Source organism: Anoplopoma fimbria, chromosome 3 (genome assembly GCF_027596085.1).
Source record: "Anoplopoma fimbria isolate UVic2021 breed Golden Eagle Sablefish chromosome 3, Afim_UVic_2022, whole genome shotgun sequence".
In the NCBI taxonomy this organism is placed as follows: Eukaryota; Metazoa; Chordata; class Actinopteri; order Perciformes; family Anoplopomatidae; genus Anoplopoma; species Anoplopoma fimbria.
This window is the reverse complement of record NC_072451.1, coordinates 21,297,329-21,315,560: the sequence shown is the minus strand read 5'-3', so window position 1 is coordinate 21,315,560 and position 18,232 is coordinate 21,297,329. Positions and strand designations below refer to the sequence as shown.

Here is an 18,232-nt window from a genome sequence, read left to right as displayed (position 1 = left end):
GGCTGGGTTTGATTTAGTATTGTATTAATTTATTGTATAATGCCCCCTTAAGTGTTAATTATCAGCTTAATGTTCTCTTAGGAACAGAGGTTGTATCTTAGTATGTGTGCGTGTATGTGGGTGTTTGTGTGAGAATAACTCTGTGTACGTGTGTGCGAGTGTGCGAGGACACATGTGCATGTGCTGTCCGTCTGCACGTTGGTTGGCGTTTCAGTTGTATTTGTTTTCATGGTCAAAGCTGTTCATTATGAATCATAAAAACCCCTGGGGGTAAATTTAATGTTGGACTTTTGTGAGTTGTTCCTGTGTTGTAGTAGCAGCCATACACACATAGCAAGGCTGAGGAGCACCGTCAGTATTCTCTATATGGAAACAGCCTCAATAATACATTTAACCTTGTCATAGGTGTCCACCTGTGCTGTATCATTGGTCAAGTTGTGACCCTTGCAGCCTTAAGCTCAGGTTCAGATGCTGACCTATGAGATGGAAAAAAAACAACAACAACTTGACACAAGTTCCCTGTGAACGGACAAAGAAAATGCATTAACATGTTTCCATTTAGCCTTTTTCTCAGGTTTGAAATGTGCAACTCCATGCCCATCACAAACTAGCGCTCTTTCTCTTTACTCAACTCTTCTAGTCCCTCGTATCTCCTCTTCTCTCACAACCATCGAAGCTAGTCAGTCAGCATCTCCATCAGAGCTTAAGGTGGTATTGTCAATGTTCAAGTGCTTCTCTGTCAGTTTGTTATTGTGTATGTGGGCCTAAACTGTGTTCTGATGTATATAGGTAATGATAAGGAGATACTGTACCCGTGGACTATTAAGACCTCATCAAGGATCCTAGCGCTTTAATCGTTCTCTGTGTCTCTATTCACTAAATGCTCTCTTCTCTCCAATTTAGACTGCCTTACCGGCATGAGTTTCAATTCTGTATTGCCAAAGCTAAATGTAGAAAGAGAATTGGAAAGTTGAAAAGAATAAAATTAAATCTGCTGAGGAACACCAACCAAATGGTTCCAGTTGTAATGAGATGGCATTGTTTAGCAGGGGGCATAATGTTAAACTGGGGAATTGCATCAGTTGTTATTTTTTGTGTCTCTGTATCGCTCCTCAATAAACTTCTTCCTCATAATGTCTCACTTTTTCAACAGAGTCTTTATTGTGGAAGCCGCTATTGTTGAATAACCTTAAGTAGTATTATTACCACCTTCAATACCAAATAATTTCTTCCAGATCCAAATTTAATATTGAATTCTAAGTCTATGAGCAAGTCTTAATACATTTTCAAAGCTATTTTCATTTGGTAGGAATTTCTTTTCGCCAAAATATAGCACTAATAGATACTTTTCATCACTGTGAGGCAGTACAATACACATACAAAACAAATCAATATTGATTTTATGAAGAACTGATATCTACAACTTGCAACTTCAAACTATTGCGTATTGCGAGCAAACAACAGAAACCAGTAGCATAATCCAATTTTATGCATTCTTCTTACAACAAAATAGTACGAAAATGTCTTAATATTCAACTGTAAACGGTTGGCATTGCTTCATGGGGATGCATGCTCTGTTTATGTAGCTTAAAAGCTTAAAAACTGTGTAATAAATATGTAAATAAAGTGACAGTAATACAACCAAAATGCTTCATATACTATCGCACACTATCAATGTATTTGTTATAGGGGATCAAATCTATGGCTGCAGGTACTGACTCAGTTAATATTTAATATTTGTTCTGCCTTAGAAGTCAAAAGATATCTAAACCAGGGCCTGTAATGATGGCTTTCTTTTCAGATAATGTGTAATATGCATACTGCATACTATGGAAAATAAAGAAAACCACATCATTAATATTAAATCTATGGGATTGCTGAGGAATCAAAGCTCATTTTCACTGGGCAGCCACATGATGGCGTCAGAGGCCTTAGTAAGTGTACAGTCATTTTAAGTAATTTATGGAAATATTTTTGGACAAAGCAATTCATTTCAATTGAGCTTGATGAGGATAATCAGGGACTACAGTGATTTACTTATCAACAGCTGGCATGTTAGATGATGATACGTTATATCTGTCCTATATATCCTAATATGTCTTTTACGGTGGCTGCTCATATGCCATGTGGTTACAGTAGCTGAAGGGCTGCCCTGGTCTTATAATATCTTATTATGTGGATCATACATGAGGGTGTGACCTTTGGGCACAGCTGGTCATGTAGGAGGTGCACCCTTCCATTCAGAGTACTCTTAAGAAGTTTCTGTCCCTTGCTCTCACCAAGGGGGTTAAAATAATCGTTTTTAATGTTGCATAGTTGGCTCCCTCTAGTGACCTCAACATAAACATGCAGTTAGTGGACTCAATTTGGGCCTACTGCAATATGTTGTGTTCTGAAAGAGGAGCAGTGAACTCCCAAGGCCGAATTACCAGTTCATTTTTGATTGACAAATTATTCCAACGCTTTTACTTTTATTTATGTACAGTAACGTTATGTTATGAGATGTGTGCGTATTCAAACGCGGTTTTACAACAATTCAAACTTTTAAGTTTATACAGTACCAGTCAAAAGTTTGGACACACCTTCTCATTCAATGGTTTTTCTTTATTTTCTTTATTTCTTTTTTAAGACATCCAAACTATGAAGGAACACATATGGAATTGTGTGGTAAACAAACAAATGCTCAACAAACCAGAATATGTTTTATATTTTATATTCTTCAAAGTAGTTGAATGAGAAGGTGTGTCCAAACTTTTGACTGGTACTGTAAATAGCAATAGTTGTTTTTACCATCACATGTTAAAGCGCCTTCCGTGCTATCCACAACATCTCGGTGACTTGACTCATATTTATCATATTTTGGGAGTATTTGGACCATCATGAGTAATTATCACAATAATGACAACATTTGAAAGGAGCACCCGGCATAAACACCTCACTAAACCTGAAGCACCACCCACGCGGGCCACCCTTGCCCCTCGAAACGAACGCCCCATAACACAAGCTCAGTTTGAACTGCGCATGCGCTCTCTCCTCCTTCTGATTGGTCAGCGGAGTCACCTACTGACAAGCCTGAGCAGGTTGAGGTGTCTGTCTGTGGGTGACAGCGGGGTTTTGCGTCACACTTCAGCGGCGAAGCAGCAACCGTCAGCTTAGTACACAGGAAGCTGCGGGTGAATTAAAACCTTACACAGCTGAAGGGAGAAGAGAGAGGATACATAAAAACGCCATTTCTGAGCTACGTCACGGTGAGGATGTCTGTCCCGGCAGGAGAGGGATGAAGATGACCCCACTGTTATGGCGAGTTGTGTCAGCGTGGCTCTGTGTCGCTGTACTCTGTCGGTAAGTTGACTTGTTTGAGTCCACAACAACCACAACATTTGCTGTGAAAAGTATTAAACTGTCTTTTTTTTAAAACACATTACAAAGTATCGCCTTTAGCTAGCTAACCCAGCTAGCCCCCGTTAGCGTAAACATGACGCTGTGATGTGGCACCTGGCTGCTGACTTCTGACTTTGTTGTCAGTGTTAGCATGAGTCGCTCACCTTAAACCACGTGACTAGCGTGTTAGCAGGGGTTTAGCACAGCTAGCATTAGCTGGTAACAAGTTGTTTACCTGAGTTAGAAACTATCCAACAACTTGAAGACACTAGTTATTGTGTCAGTGTCGTTGATGTTTGATCCCCACAGAGCCACAGAGCCAACGTTAGCCGACCTCACACAGGTCTGGTCCATCAGCTCCTGACAGGATTACTGGCCGGTGTCACGTCACTCACGTGGGTCCTCTGGAAAGCTGGACGTTGTGAGGTCTTGGCCATCAGAGAGGGAGATTATGTAGGATGATTATGTGTCCGCAGCCATTACATGATGTGTGAGGAGAGTAACAACACACACACACACACACCATAATCAAAACAAACCCGGCTTATTCTCACACGCACATAAATGCACACATATGAACTTCACACACACACACACACACACACACACACACACACACACACACACACTCTCATGCTCATTCACCTCTTGACTCATTGCATGTTTTTTGTTGTTTATAATGTATTATTATTATAAATCATATCTTGTAAAAATCCCTTTTCAACAATATTTCATACCATATGTATTTTCTTTTGTAGTCGTTATAGTATTGTGGTTTTTTAAAATATTATATAGGTGGAGGCCTCAAATAAGCCCAGTGGGCTTTCTGCCTCTTCCTGCACTGTAAGGAAGAGGCAGAAACATAACATATCAATGTTATGTTTTTTATATTTTTCAATTGTGCAAATATACTAAACTAAACTACACACACACACACACACACACACACACACACACACACACACACACACACACACAGACAACGACTGCTGTACTTTAGATAGAGAGCACAGGGATGGAGGGGTATGATGTGTTGTGGTGTTAAGATCTATGTTGTTGACCTGGCCTACGTTCTCATTGATGCTGTGGTAATGTTGTTGTCCTATGGAGGTCTGTCTCTACTGTTGGCACAGTACAATGTTGGGATGGAAAAAAACCCCATCTATTATTATTATTATTATTTTGACTGATATTGTGATATGATTTGCTGTATTATAACAGTATATGCTAACTTTAACCTAAATATTTGACACACATTTAAGTGATTATTGGATCCGAAGGGCTCTGTACCAAACACAGATGTTTCCGTAAGTCTGTAGAATTGACAGTATTTAATATAGAATGGTATTTTGACGTACACTTTGCTCTTAACAAATATTGGGCCTCCTGCGATTTGAAAATGTCCTAAGGTCCTTGTGATTTCAATTAACTGTGCAGCCCTGGTACAATTCAGTAATTAAGGAAATATTGTATTTTTGTTTGCCGAAATGTAAATGATTTGAATAAGGACTGGGAATCAAAAGACCACTCATGATACAATACTATGACAGTATTTTTCCCAAAGTAGAAGTACTACCAAGGCACAAGTGATACATGCAATATGCTGGTGCCTCATTATAAATGTGTTTCACAAAACCGCAGTGTTTTGAATCACTTTGTCAGAATATAGATTATTTGTTCTACACCTAATTTGAATCAATTTCTTACCTCAGCTTTCAAGCCCACATTAGAAATGTGACCATTGTCATTTGATCATCTTAGAAACAGCGCTAAGGTCTTTTTATTTATTTATTTAGTCTGTACTTTATTAATCTTGCTCTGTAAAGCACTTTGATCCGTATGATTGTATGAAAGGTGCTGTATAAATAAAGTTGAGTTGATTATTGCATGACATCATAATCACCATAGATGTGATACCATACTGCCACGTACCAAATCATCTTATCACATTATTACACAGGTAAAATAATTGGAGTAATCAATGATGCATCATGCCATGTGACTGAAGTTGAGAGACTCACAGGTCACTTGTAAATCAGAGATGTGTCACATACACACAATCTTTGCACGTGTGGGGGACATGTTTTTCTATTTCATTTGTATAGTAGGCAGCTCCCTTCTTTATATCCAGCCTGCTCTGTAAAAGCTCTGTTTTTTCTATTGCACAGGGTTTTCTATCCCTTTAACACTTCATCCTATTCTGGCCTGTTCTTGAATTTAATCTGACCAATTAGTCTTGAATATTTAAAAACTCCACTGTATGTAGAGCACAGTAGGCTCCACCACAGAAATTCAATTTCATCATGCAGGGTACACCTAAAAGCCCTTTTGATTTTCTACCATTTTCTTTGTAAAGTCTACTGCTTTTACTCTTTGTAACCACTTCGTTAATTATTGAGCAAGTCACGACTTAACACCACTCTTGCTCCTTTGGGGGTTTTCAATTAGTAAACAACTGCTCTTTTGTTCACTAAAACGTCTGTTACTAGTCTAGTCCCTCCAGTCAGATCAACAAAGCAGTTGCGCCAGCCATCACAGTGGCCGTTGGCCAAGTAGAATACTTGACCTGGAATCCAGGCTAAAATCCAGATAATTGGTCGGATTGTTGACAAGTTTGCAGTCGCTGTCGGAGTGTGGCCTTTGAGACTGTACAAGGTAGGGTTATTTAAAGCCTTGGGACTGCTAATTATTGTTGTTTTCCTTCCAGTCGTGAGCACAGTCTCAGTGAACCTGACCATTGTTTCTGGCACAGTATATCTCTTCAGAACTGTTGTGTTTAAAACAATCGTTCATGGCTTTATTATATATACACAGGGAAACTAAACTAATTATGAAATTAAGAAGGAAATGGTTTTCATTCTTTATTTTCATGTTCACTTGTATCTTGTCACAGGTGACAGACACAGTAGGTTTAAGGTAATAGACAATAAAACATGCTGAAGTATAAATAACATTTTAATATCTTGCAGTTTTCACATTTATTTTTCAGGCGGGTTGAGCATTACGCAACATCTTTGAGGTGTGTCTCTCTCTAATAGGACAACATTCCCTGACTCTGCATACAGATAAGATAAATGGTCTACGTTGGGGTACAAGCCGCCAGGACTTTCTCAGTGCGTCACACTGTGACATTGGGCTGCAGCCTCCACTGTGTATGACTCACTGCAGTCCAATAAAATGTTTAGTATGCTTGATTCTAGAGTTTATGAATACCCCTATACAGTACTCATACTGCTCTCCCACATACCAGGACATTTTTCCCCAATGTTTAACAAGTGACCCACATTCAGACAAAATTACTTGCATGGTTTTATGACACATATTTTTTTTCCCCTTTGTCTCGAAGGTACCATAGTTGTTATGTCGGTTGCACGGAGTCGCACCAAGAGACCCAGAGGCCCGTGTCCTCACAGGACGTCGGTTCGGAGGAAGAGTCAGGGGAAAATAGTCATCAACACAAGGTAGCGTCAGCTGTATATTATCATAGTACACGCCATTCCATTGCCCAGAGATGTCACAGGCTGCTGTATAAAAACAACTCATGTGACCATAAACTTCCATTATATATTTTCTAGCTGATTTAAGCACAATGTAAACCTGCTGTCATGCTAGACTCCTATAAGCTTTACAGTAGTTTCATAACAGTATCAGTAGGATGATTTGGCCTCTGTGACTGAGCTGTCCCCTTTATGGTGTCAATGTTATCTGTGTATGGATTTGTGTGTTTTTTTCTCTAGATTGAGGAAAGCTTGGTCTTACCTGCCCAGTCCTTATCTGAAAAGGAGCAGGTGATGGAGGAGAATCGGCAAATAGAGGAGCAGACGACACAAGAGGTGGACAAAGAACAATATATAGAGGTACAGTATGTTAGCAAATACAACTTAGATTTGAAATTCCCCCAAAATGAACTAAATTCTACATATTAATTCTGTGCTGTGACGTTTGTTTAATGTATGTTAGTGATAATTTCAAAGACATGTTTAGGCTTAGATTTCCAAAGGTTTTACAATTTGGTTTCCTCCAGAGCAGCACCACAGTTTTAAAAATGGATCTGCACCGTACCATCCAGTCCTTTTTATTGATCGTTCCTGGAACATGTGAAGCGTTAAGTGTTTGGTTTATGAATCCAACTCTGGCTAATGGGCCAACCGTTTTAATATTTCCCCTCCACAGCTCAAATATCTCTATGTTTATCCATCAGGCCTTTGAAGTAGAGCAGCCGGATGTAGAGGAAGAGCTGGAGGCAGACAAAGGAATTTTACAACCTGAGCCAGAACCTGAGCAAATCTCAGAAAACCAACATCCTGAAGCCTCCATCACTCTAGACCAGGACTCAGCCTCCCTGCTGCCTTCCTCCCACCCTGTCTCTGAATTTGCTGCTGAGCTTGAAGACAACTCCAACACCCATAATCTTCAAGAAATCAAGAAAAACATCCCAGATAGGCAAGATATCTTTACCACCAGGTTTACTGAAGTTTTCACAAGAGATGTTTGGTTCATCTAATCATTTATCTTAAAAAAATGCATGCTTTGCTGTATGTCAGTCAGGTCTTTAAGGAAATGTACATTGCTTTGGGGTCATAGCATTGCATGCGAGCAAGTTCCTTTTAAAATATTTATTTTTTCTTTGATGTTGCCTTGCAAATAAAATGGCTACAAAAGTGTAACATGGGTTGTTGGTTCATTTCAGGGTTTCAGATGTTGAAGCTGACGTAGCTGAACCTGAGGTCATTGAATCTGACCTGCCTCCAGCGGACTGTGAAGAAGAAGAGGAAGAAGAGAATAACCCATATGACAATAATAGGTAGGTGCAGTGAATCTTGTGCCCTACTTCGTGAGCTAAAAATATCTAAAGTAATATTTCTCTAGCACTGTCGTCAAGTTGGCTTTCACTGTGAGCAGAAGAATTTGTTTATAGTTCATCTTAAAAGACAAATGCGACTCTAACACTCTCGAACAAAACAGCAATGTTTTTTTTTTCCTCACAGCAGTCCTCCAATTGTTCTGGAGAACACTTCCAATGTTCACACAGCAGGTACTAAAACCCACAGTGACCCACCTCTGACTTCTGAGACTGGTCACAGCACACAACATCTAGAGGCCAACGCTTCATACGTGCCAATGGAGGAAGTAAGGAACTTGGATACTGTGTGAACTATTTTCCTTTCTCTCTACAAAAGGAGGTGCCCCAGCTCTCATTTTCTCATTATCTCTGACAGGACCTGAGCTCCTCTGTTACCAAAGGCCCAGATTCCAGTGTGATCAGCAAAGACCCCGAGGACATCCCCACTTTTGATGAGTGGACGCGGAAGATGATGGAGGTCGAGAATGAAAAGAGTAAGACTCCAAGTTTGTCCCATTAAAGACGTGTTAAGATTGATGATTGTCAAACAGTAACATAATCCGGTTCTTTATTCTGTTTGTCCTTTCAATAGCTCAGACTACTCATACTTCTAACAATGGGGCTCCTCCTGTGGTGAAGAAAGTCCAGAAGAACTTCAATAACTACGCCTCAGTGGAGTGTGGAGCCAAGATCCTTGGCTCTAACCCAGAGGCAAAGGTACTGTATGCATAGTACTACGACCTATTGAGGAATCTGCTTACTCTGATGGATTTTGACATAATGACAAATACAATCCCATATTGATTTGTGAATTTGTTCCATACAGAGCACTTCAGCCATTTTGAAGGAGAACATGGACTTTTACATGCTAAACCCCTGTAGTAATAAAATTTGGTATGTAGTATGCTGGCATCTGCTGCGCGCTATCCAAAGATTCAACCTCAGAACATTTCTTTTCAGCTCCACCTCAGAGGAGTTCTTTTTGAAGCCTTGTTTCTCGTTCTCGCCCAGGTTCATCATTGAGCTCTGTGAGCCCATCCAGGTGAAGCAGCTGGACATCGCTAACTTTGAGCTATTCTCTTCTACCCCAAAAGACTTTCTTGTCTCCATCAGTGATAGGTATGCACTGCAGCTACCATACATGCAATATCCACCAATATAATACCAATGTTGATATTTTTTCAATTAATTTATTTTTGGTAGAAAACTAGAGGCATTTCATTGGACAAACTGATGGGTGAATTATCAAAGAATGCATTGCTGACAGCACCATGAATTCCGATCTCTTGGAACAGCTACCTGTTGCACAAATGATTTTAAAGCACAAACATGCCAATAAAGATTTGCAGCTGAGTGTAATTTGTCAAGAAAACAGTATGCAGAACAATAGCAGAGAGGAAAAATAAAAACATTATAATCAGACCACGAGCTACAGGACCTGACCCACCTGATCCTTTTCTGAATTTGCCAACATTTGCCCATTCACACACACACACGTTAATACACTGATGGCAGAGTCTGCTGAACAAGATGACAACCTGCTCATCAGATTCTAATCTATTCATTCACACACACACCGATGGCACAGCCTTCAGGAGCAATTATACATAGACATCATTTTAAGGATCAAATCGTCTATTTTTTCAATATCATGAATTTGACTGACCCCAAGTTGTAATCCTGAACTCCCAGACATCCATATCACTGAACTCACTATGTTGTGTGTAAATCATCTCCTGTAGATATCCAACAAACAAGTGGCTAAAGCTGGGAACCTTTCACGGCCGGGATGAACGCACAGTCCAGAGCTTCCCATTAGATGAGCATCTTTATGCTAAATATGTGAAGGTGAGTATTTCTAGACACATGACCATTGTATAAGTCTCTATTGTATGCTTATATCATGCAGAGGAATCGCTGTAATCTCTAAATGCAGGTGGGCATTTGGCTGTTCAGCTCTTTCCGACATTTTTTCTCTGAATCTCTTTCAATGGCCTCTTCACTGTAGAGTAGCCCGTTGAAAAGGAGGTCTTGACCTTTTGTGTATAACAATATCAGGGTATATCATATGATTTATTATTATGGTTAAGAGCACCAGACATTTTCTGAAATGTAAAATGTAATTGTTTTTCATAGTGTTCTATCATTCTAGATTTGGACATTTGGTTGATTTGCCTTTGAAGTGATTGAAATGAAAACCAACATACGCTCTTCTGTCCTGTTTTGAATACATGCATGCTCTTTTAATTATTTTTTTCTGTCTCTCTTGCTTCAGATGTTCACCAAGTACATAAAGGTTAGCCTGCTTTTCTTGTAGAGGTCTGTGGTTGTGTGAGCTGTATAGTAATCATGGAGGGGGATGTATTCTGTGTCTTTCTGTTGTCCGAGTGGTGTGATCAACTCTAAACACATTCAGATCTAACTTGCTATGCTAGCTGCTAACCCATTGTAACTTCAATAAATACTCTTTGAATAAAATCACACAAAAGTAACATTTAATAAGCCATGAAATGATAACCACCAGTTTTCATTAAAATAAAAAAGCCTATGTGAAATGATTCAACTTACCCTATACTGAGATGGTCCTCAGGTTTATTACCAATCAGTCTCTCAATGTTTCATTTAAACCCTTTGTGTTGATTTTACAACAAAACAAAATCATGGCTTTGCTGTTTGTAAATAAAAAAAACACGGTGTGGACTACAATAGAGTCTTTAAGCATTTTTGCTCTTCAGGTTCTCTTGTCTTAAAGTCAGTCGGTGTTTTTAAATGGGTTTTTGTTTATATGCCTGAAATAAGGTCTGTGGTTAATACAAGTTTAAAAGATTTTAACGCTTTGTTCTACGACATAAAATACGTCAGTAGCTACCCCTCTTGTGAATTTTGAAGCTTTTACGTGTGTAAAAAAAAAAAGAAAAACTCTGCCTGTTGCATTCATGCTTCAAACATCCTAAAAGTTGTGTTCATTTGTCAAGATTATCGTGCTGAACAAATGTGTAAGTATCATAAACTTGTGTTAAATTGCCACAGAATTTATTTTCTGCGATAATCCAGGATCCAAAAGAAAATCTCATTGTCTTTTTGTTGAGGGAACCAATGCAATGCTAACTTCCAGGCATACAAAAACACGCCATCCCTGCAGCTCTCTATAAATCACCCACTTCCTTTACAACATCTGACTAATTTATCTTTTTACTTTTAGGTAGAGCTGGTCTCTCACTTTGGCTCTGAACATTTCTGTCCCCTCAGTCTCATAAGGTACGTAATAATTAAGCAAAGTCAAGATTTTCAAACATACTTAAAACTTACTATGTAACACAAAATCAAAAGCAACATGTTGATATTTTTATGGATGTGTCATGTTCTTATCATTGTACTTTTGTATTGTTTTGTGTTTCATATCTTTTTAGTTGATTATGCATTTTTCTAATCCAATCAACACTGATTAAACCAGTTGGCTTAAAGTGTGTCTCCCAAATGATAGCTTGTTGCATACTTCAGGAGCTCTAGATGGTGTCAAGTGATGTTATGTAGTATTTGGCATGTGGTCATGGCCAGCTCACCATTACCACACTGTCTTTGTCCACACTGTACACACAATCTTTGGTGGGAACAAGCTAATGCATATGTTGACAGCTGTTCTTTACACTTCTGAAAAAAGCATATCTGGCAGAAGTTCATGTACCAAAGAGGTGGCAGGAACTGAAACTGTGTCATGTTGAGAAAAAGGACCAACTGTTAGAGGACATTTTCCAGAGTAGAGTTCACTGTAACATGAGCTTGGTTATAGAATGATTTTGATATACTTTTCTTTTTTTTTTTGCCAGGGTGTTTGGCACAAGCATGGTGGAAGAGTACGAGGAGATAGCTGATCCCGCAGAAAGACCAGATGATCAGGATGATGACTCGGGTGAGAACAAAGATCATCACATATTTGATACAGTTGGGAATTTTCTCAGCCCGCAAGACACACAAACCAAGTTGGTACAATTTGTATTACACAGGATCATATAATAAACTAGTCACACTGGAATGACCCTGTTCATGTGTGTGTTTAAGCATTATGTTTAAGATCACTGCACCAAAATCACAGAGTTTCAAGTGGTTTTACAGTGATACTTATCATTGCCCTTTAATGGTTTGTTATAAGGTTTGTGTGTGTTATAAAGAAGCCTGCTCCCTACAGATTATCCTCCTGGATATGCACCTGGCGAAGTCAAGTTATCCAACAATCTGATTGGATCAGCAAAGGGTAAGTATAGTAAACATGGATTTCTACTGCGTATAGACTACAATGATCCCAAACGTGGAATAAACTGTATAAACTGTTACTCTGGTGTTTTTTCTTCAGATGTGATTTTGAACATGGTCAATAACATTGCTGTCAATGTTCTCGGTGGACGCTCAGACATGCAAGGTATGACCAACACAACACGCAGCTTGACGTTTCTGACGGTAGCTCTGACATTCAGTTTTCTCTCACAAGCTTTTTTTGTCAGTTTTTCCAACGATTCAGTTGTTGACAATAAATGTTGGCGATGATTTGAGTCATTTACATTTATTTGTGTGTTCACTCTCAATGTTGTTGACTGTTGTGTAGGTAACCTTTCATCACAGGAAGTGAACATGACTGAGCCGTCAGACCAACTTGAAACCAGCTCTCCAACTACCACCACAGTCCTCACTCCAGTGTGAGTACATGTCATGGACTCTTTATTTTTCCTATAAGATCTCGTAAATGTATTTGTTCATGTATAAAATTATAGAAACCGTACAAACTATTACTAGTACGTAATGCTCAAAAACTAGAACATGGCTTTTCCATTAGCCAGTGGTTTGTTAAATCATTGATGAATGTTGCTCTACATGCTTTATAGATGTTATTTTGTGCCCTTCCTTTACTGTATTTAATGTATTTACTATATCTACCTTGTCCCTCTGTAGTCCAGAATCTGAAGTGGAAGAGATTTTTCCAGACCCCAATATCCCTGAAACTGTAGCCCCGTCCTCTGCGTCAGAGATATCTACAGCTGATACAAGCGAACAAGAGCTCCCCCAAGTGGAAGAAAAAATTGTCATTCCTTTAGGGAGGGATGAGGAAGAACCAATCGGCTCAACAATCACTCTTTTGGAAAAGGAGGAGGAGTTTGATGAAGAAAAAGAGAAAAGGGTTCAGCATGAGCGACATCAAGAAATACAGACCTACTGTCCACTACTTGTTCCATTTTCTTCCTCTTGCTCAGCTTCCCTCCATGAGTATCTCCATTGGCAGTGTTCAGCCCTGCTGTACAAAAAAAGGAAATGCCAAACTATGAACAGAAAAGAGATTGTTATTCCCATTATAACACCCACTTGGCATGAACCCCCGTCTCCCTCCACCTGCCCTGAACCCCAGCAGCATGACAGTGAGGTACATCCGCCCCATGAACAGGAACAAGCCTCTGAACAGGAGCTGGAGAGCGAAGCCAGACTTTCAGAAACACCCCCTCCTCCAGGGAACACAGTAGATTCTCATAAAGAGTCCATGTCTGAACCTCCTCTGGTGGAGCCAAGTCAAACCTCTGACCTCCCAACACCCAGTGCCGCTGACTCATCCTCTGCCAAACCTCCCCCTATTGTGGAGACACCACAGCTGTCTTCTGAGGAGCCAAAGCCAGAAAAGAGCCAGGATGTGCTGGCAGAAGAGAAGCACATTGAGCCTTCAGCCTCCCTCAGTGACTCCATCGATGTAAAACCCAGTGTCAGTGCAGCAGTGGACGATGCCTCAGTGGCACTAGCAGAGGAGAAGTCTGACATTGAGGTTTCTAAACCAGAGATAAACCCCTCAATTCAAACGCCAGATAAAACGGATGAATCCCAAGTTCTCCATCCCGCCACCTCCCCTCAATTAGATCATCACCCTGACCCACCAGCTGTACCTGAAAGTAGTACTACTTCCTCTGAAGTATCCCAACCTGCTCCAGACACCATTACAGAACTCGAGCCCTCTGGAGGTCAATTAACCATCACAGAAACTAAAACGGAGGATTTCCCGGAAGACATCTCGACATCGTCAGGTGGCAAGCCTCCCTCGCCTTCCTCGCCGTCTCTCTCAGACATCTATGCAGAGCCCCCCAATGGCACTGAGCAGAACGGAAACACGGTGCATGGCTCCAGCCAGAAGGAGTCGGTGTTCATGAGACTCAACAACCGCATCAAGGCCCTGGAGATGAACATGTCGCTCAGCGGACGCTACCTGGAGCAGCTAAGCCAGAGGTGAGAAACAGGGACACGGACCAGTGGTACAGAGGAAAAAAGCAAAGTATGGTTGTTTGTAAACTGAGTAGAGGCTAATATTAAAACTTAATCTTCCATGTTTTGATTCAAGGTATCGAAAGCAGATGGAGGAGATGCAGAAGGCTTTCAACAAAACCATCATTAAACTCCAGAACACTTCTAGAATAGCAGAGGAACAGGTGAGCAACGAAATGGCACAGATGTTACACCAGACAGTTGAAATTTAGAGATATATGATTTTTGTGTGACTTTGTTGTCCCAAAAACATATTGGTACATTGGTTCAAAATGCATTTTAAATCTTGCTAGGCAGAGTAAAATCCTGATTTGTTTTTCCAAAAGCTTTCTGCTGTGGGTTTAAAGCTGCACTAATAAATATCTTAATATAAGCAATCAATCAAGTGACTACATGTAATGGGAAAAGGGTCACTGGTTAGTGACAAACTCAGAAAAAACAACATTGTCTGTTCAAATATTTATTCATAATACCCACATACCATTTCAATGATGTGATCGTGCGTGTCCCCTAATTTGTTGTCCCCTTCCTCCCGTAGGACCAGCGTCAGACTGAGTCCATTCAGCTGCTGCAGGGCCAGCTGGAGAATGTGACTCAGCTGGTTCTCAACCTGTCTGTCAGAGTCAGCCAGCTGCAGGAGGAGGTAGATACAACGCTCCAGGCACAAAGCCTTCATGTGTGATTAGGGTGATGATCTTTTCAGCCTGATAGTTAATTTAGTCTTTTCCTGGGACCAAGTCATTAGGACGACACATGGGTCCTGACCAGCCTTGGAGAGTAACGTTACAGCGTTACATGATAAGGGTACAACAAATGTAACTGTATTTTGTTACAGAAAAAAAATTGCAGTCAGATTACCAAAACATTTAGTAAAAATGGGGATTATAAACAGGAATGCAATCTAAAAATTGCATTTAAAAAATAAAAAACAACATACAACCATGGATATTTGCACACATTAGCACACTTCATGACACACAATGGCCTCTAATGTTTGTGAAAAGAAGGCTTTTCACTGGTCACATGTTTCTATCATTTTGTATGTAAAGCAGAAAAGGGTACAGTGCAATTTATCGCAAAACAGGATGATTTGCGGACTTTTGAGTTCATCAAGATTATTCTTTTATTATTTATTTATATTTATTTATTTGAAAAGTGTTTAGGAAATGAGCAAACTGCTGCAAATTTTTGGTCCAGCAGTCACAGTACAGGACAAAACAGGAAACTTGTATGTAGGTTATTTTAATTTCATTATATGGTTACTATATATACCTTTTCTTCACTGTATTTTTCTGTCCTCACAATACATCCGACATCGCCACAGTTTTTTTTGATGATAAATCAATGGTCTGTCTCCTAGGTGTCAGACAGGCAGACCTACCTGCTGCTCTCTCTGGCGTTGTGTCTGTGTCTCGGCCTGCTGCTGTGTGCAAACCACCGCCGCATCTCCACCGTTCCTCCAACCACCGAACCAGAGCCGCCCATACCGAAGAGCTACACCTACTGCTGTCCTGAAAGGTAGCGAGACAATCAAACAGTTTAACTTTCTGCTTAAAAATATATATAATGACATATAATCCGAGATAAAAGGAAAGGCTAAGATGTATATTTACATACATGGTGGCAAAGAAAACACTTGTCTAATGGGCAGAGGTTACTGTGCCTTGAACGGCTTCTTCTCATTAAGCCGGTTTATTGATACTATTAATCATCAAGAGCATCGCAGCTGGAATCTTAAGTGATGACACAGCTGTGACTCATGTCTTAATAAAGGTGCTACATGCAGTCTTTTTCCTCACCCATTACTGTTACGTTAATAGGCAGTTCTCTTCCTGTGATGAGACTGGCTTGAAGAGGAGTGCTTCCTATCCACTCATACACTCACTTGCCACCACTGAAGGTAAGGTTCTACTCCATAAGTGCTATCAGAGTAATTATATTAATCTGTTACAAGTCTTTTTTTATTTTTTTCATATTTCTTGAATAGATAATCAATTGAATCATTATCTTGATAGAAATTAACCTCAATCTTCTGCTCACAGACCCAGAAATGCTTCATTCAGAGGAGACACAGAGTCTTTGTCCAGCTAACAGAAAGGTGTGTAAAGATTAAATTGTTGCACTGCAGAATATATTTTTATTGATATCAGTTTGAAATAATGATTGTAACTATTATTTAACAGTTAACAGTTCTCTCGCCCTCGCCTTTTCACAGAGGAGACGCCGTAAGATGAAACCCCTGGAGAAAGTGGAGACTCTGAAAGCCTCTTTTCACGCTGCTCCAGAACTGTGTAATGGAGCCGTTTTATGTAATGGTGTACCTGTCACCACAAACCCCACACCGCTTGCAAAAAGGTTGCTCCAACCTATGTTTAGAGACTCACCGTCAGAGGGCAGCTCAGAGGGGTCTTCACATTCAGACGACCCTTCCTTCTGTGGCATCACCACAGCATGCAACCGAATCTGTGATGGGCTCCCAGCTCCGAGGACCCGGGCAGAGAAACGGGCATTTAGACGCAGGCGTCCAAAGCCCAGCTGCGCGGTGGTGGACTTGCTTCAGGTCCCGCGGAGGGTCAGGAGCGAACCATTGCACATCTCTACCATACAGGACATCATGAACAGGAAAACGGAGCAAAGCTCTGGGACTTTTGGGGTTAATGTTGCCCTCTCAAGTCCTGTTTGAAAAGGACTACTTCTCACTGATTGCTTAACTCTTTACAAAAGAGGATGGATGTTTTTTCTGTAGCCACAGGCAGCTTTAAGCTTCAATATGAGACAATTCCTTCATTCTTACTTTTGGTTTTGGTTTGTGTTCTCGTCAGATGTTTATATTTGTTATACTTCCAATCAAAGAAATGTCATCCCAGCTTTTCATTAAAGAATATATGTTTTGTTCGGAAATATTTACTGACACTATTGACCCTACGGATGAACAAAATGATTCAATCAAGTTTTATTATCGACATGCTGTACACTGACTCTATGAAAAACATATCTATTGTGAAGAAATTCTTGTTTTCCCCTCAAATCTTCCCTTAATTTTCGATCGATACCTTTTATTTCATAAAAATTCTGTTCTGACCATTAAGTTAACCTGCTTTTAGGACATTGCCTCACATTTTTAAGAACAAGCTCAGGATGTTCTCTTTTATTCAATTCACCTTCAAAGTTAAAGCAGAGAAACTTTCGCTGAAAATGTATTTTGGCTGTAAAGCACAGAAGACTGTAATATTGAAAGTGGAAAAATACAGCATCGAAAGAAACTGCACTATGCAATGTTCTCTTTCTTCAGTTTTTCATTCAGTGAACCTGAAAGAGAAGAAAGACTGTCATTTGCACATAAAGTGCTTCAATGAAAGTACATTTATTTAGTGATACTGTAGAGCCTACTGGTTCTGGAATAATTGTAAATGAAACCACTCAACTGCAAAATGACCCAAAGCTGATATTTCTAACGCTGAGTTTAATTAATCATCAGCTGCACTCAAGTAAATAACAGGACGTAATGGTATAGGTGGAGTTTTGTGAGTTACCAAAGTAGATTATTCAAGACACATTTACTTGGTGAACTTAAACTGTGCAGGAAGAGCGAAACACCAGTGCAGGTTACTAAAGGCCATAGAACACGTGGAGCAAGTGCTCCACCTGCTGGCAGCAGGAAAAAAAATGGTTTTAGTGGTAGTAAAAAACATTTTTTTAAATTAATAAATAGCATAC

The 18,232-nt window shown here is 39.9% G+C and overlaps 1 protein-coding gene across 4 annotated transcripts; it reads left to right on the top strand.

The window, feature by feature from the left end:
- Nucleotides 1-3,045: 3,045 nt before the first annotated feature.
- Nucleotides 3,046-17,705, top strand: LOC129112867 (SUN domain-containing ossification factor-like). 4 transcript variants are annotated; one of them, XM_054625109.1, is made up of 24 exons: nt 3,046-3,342; nt 6,728-6,842; nt 7,119-7,238; nt 7,583-7,824; nt 8,072-8,185; nt 8,370-8,511; nt 8,601-8,718; nt 8,817-8,941; nt 9,051-9,118; nt 9,236-9,343; nt 9,967-10,072; nt 10,500-10,520; nt 11,427-11,482; nt 12,052-12,134; nt 12,411-12,476; nt 12,576-12,641; nt 12,825-12,915; nt 13,169-14,479; nt 14,592-14,679; nt 15,054-15,158; nt 15,876-16,033; nt 16,336-16,415; nt 16,558-16,613; nt 16,731-17,705. In XM_054625109.1, the coding sequence occupies exons 1-24, from the start codon at nt 3,278-3,280 to the stop codon at nt 17,196-17,198; spliced, it is 3,972 nt and encodes a 1,323-aa protein (XP_054481084.1). In that variant the 5' UTR covers nt 3,046-3,277; the 3' UTR covers nt 17,199-17,705. The 4 variants fall into 4 exon arrangements, with proteins under 4 accessions (XP_054481084.1, XP_054481086.1, XP_054481089.1 ...); XM_054625111.1 differs by having other exon boundaries at nt 16,699-16,850; XM_054625114.1 differs by having other exon boundaries at nt 16,706-16,830.
- The last annotated feature ends 527 nt before the right edge of the window (nt 17,706-18,232 follow it).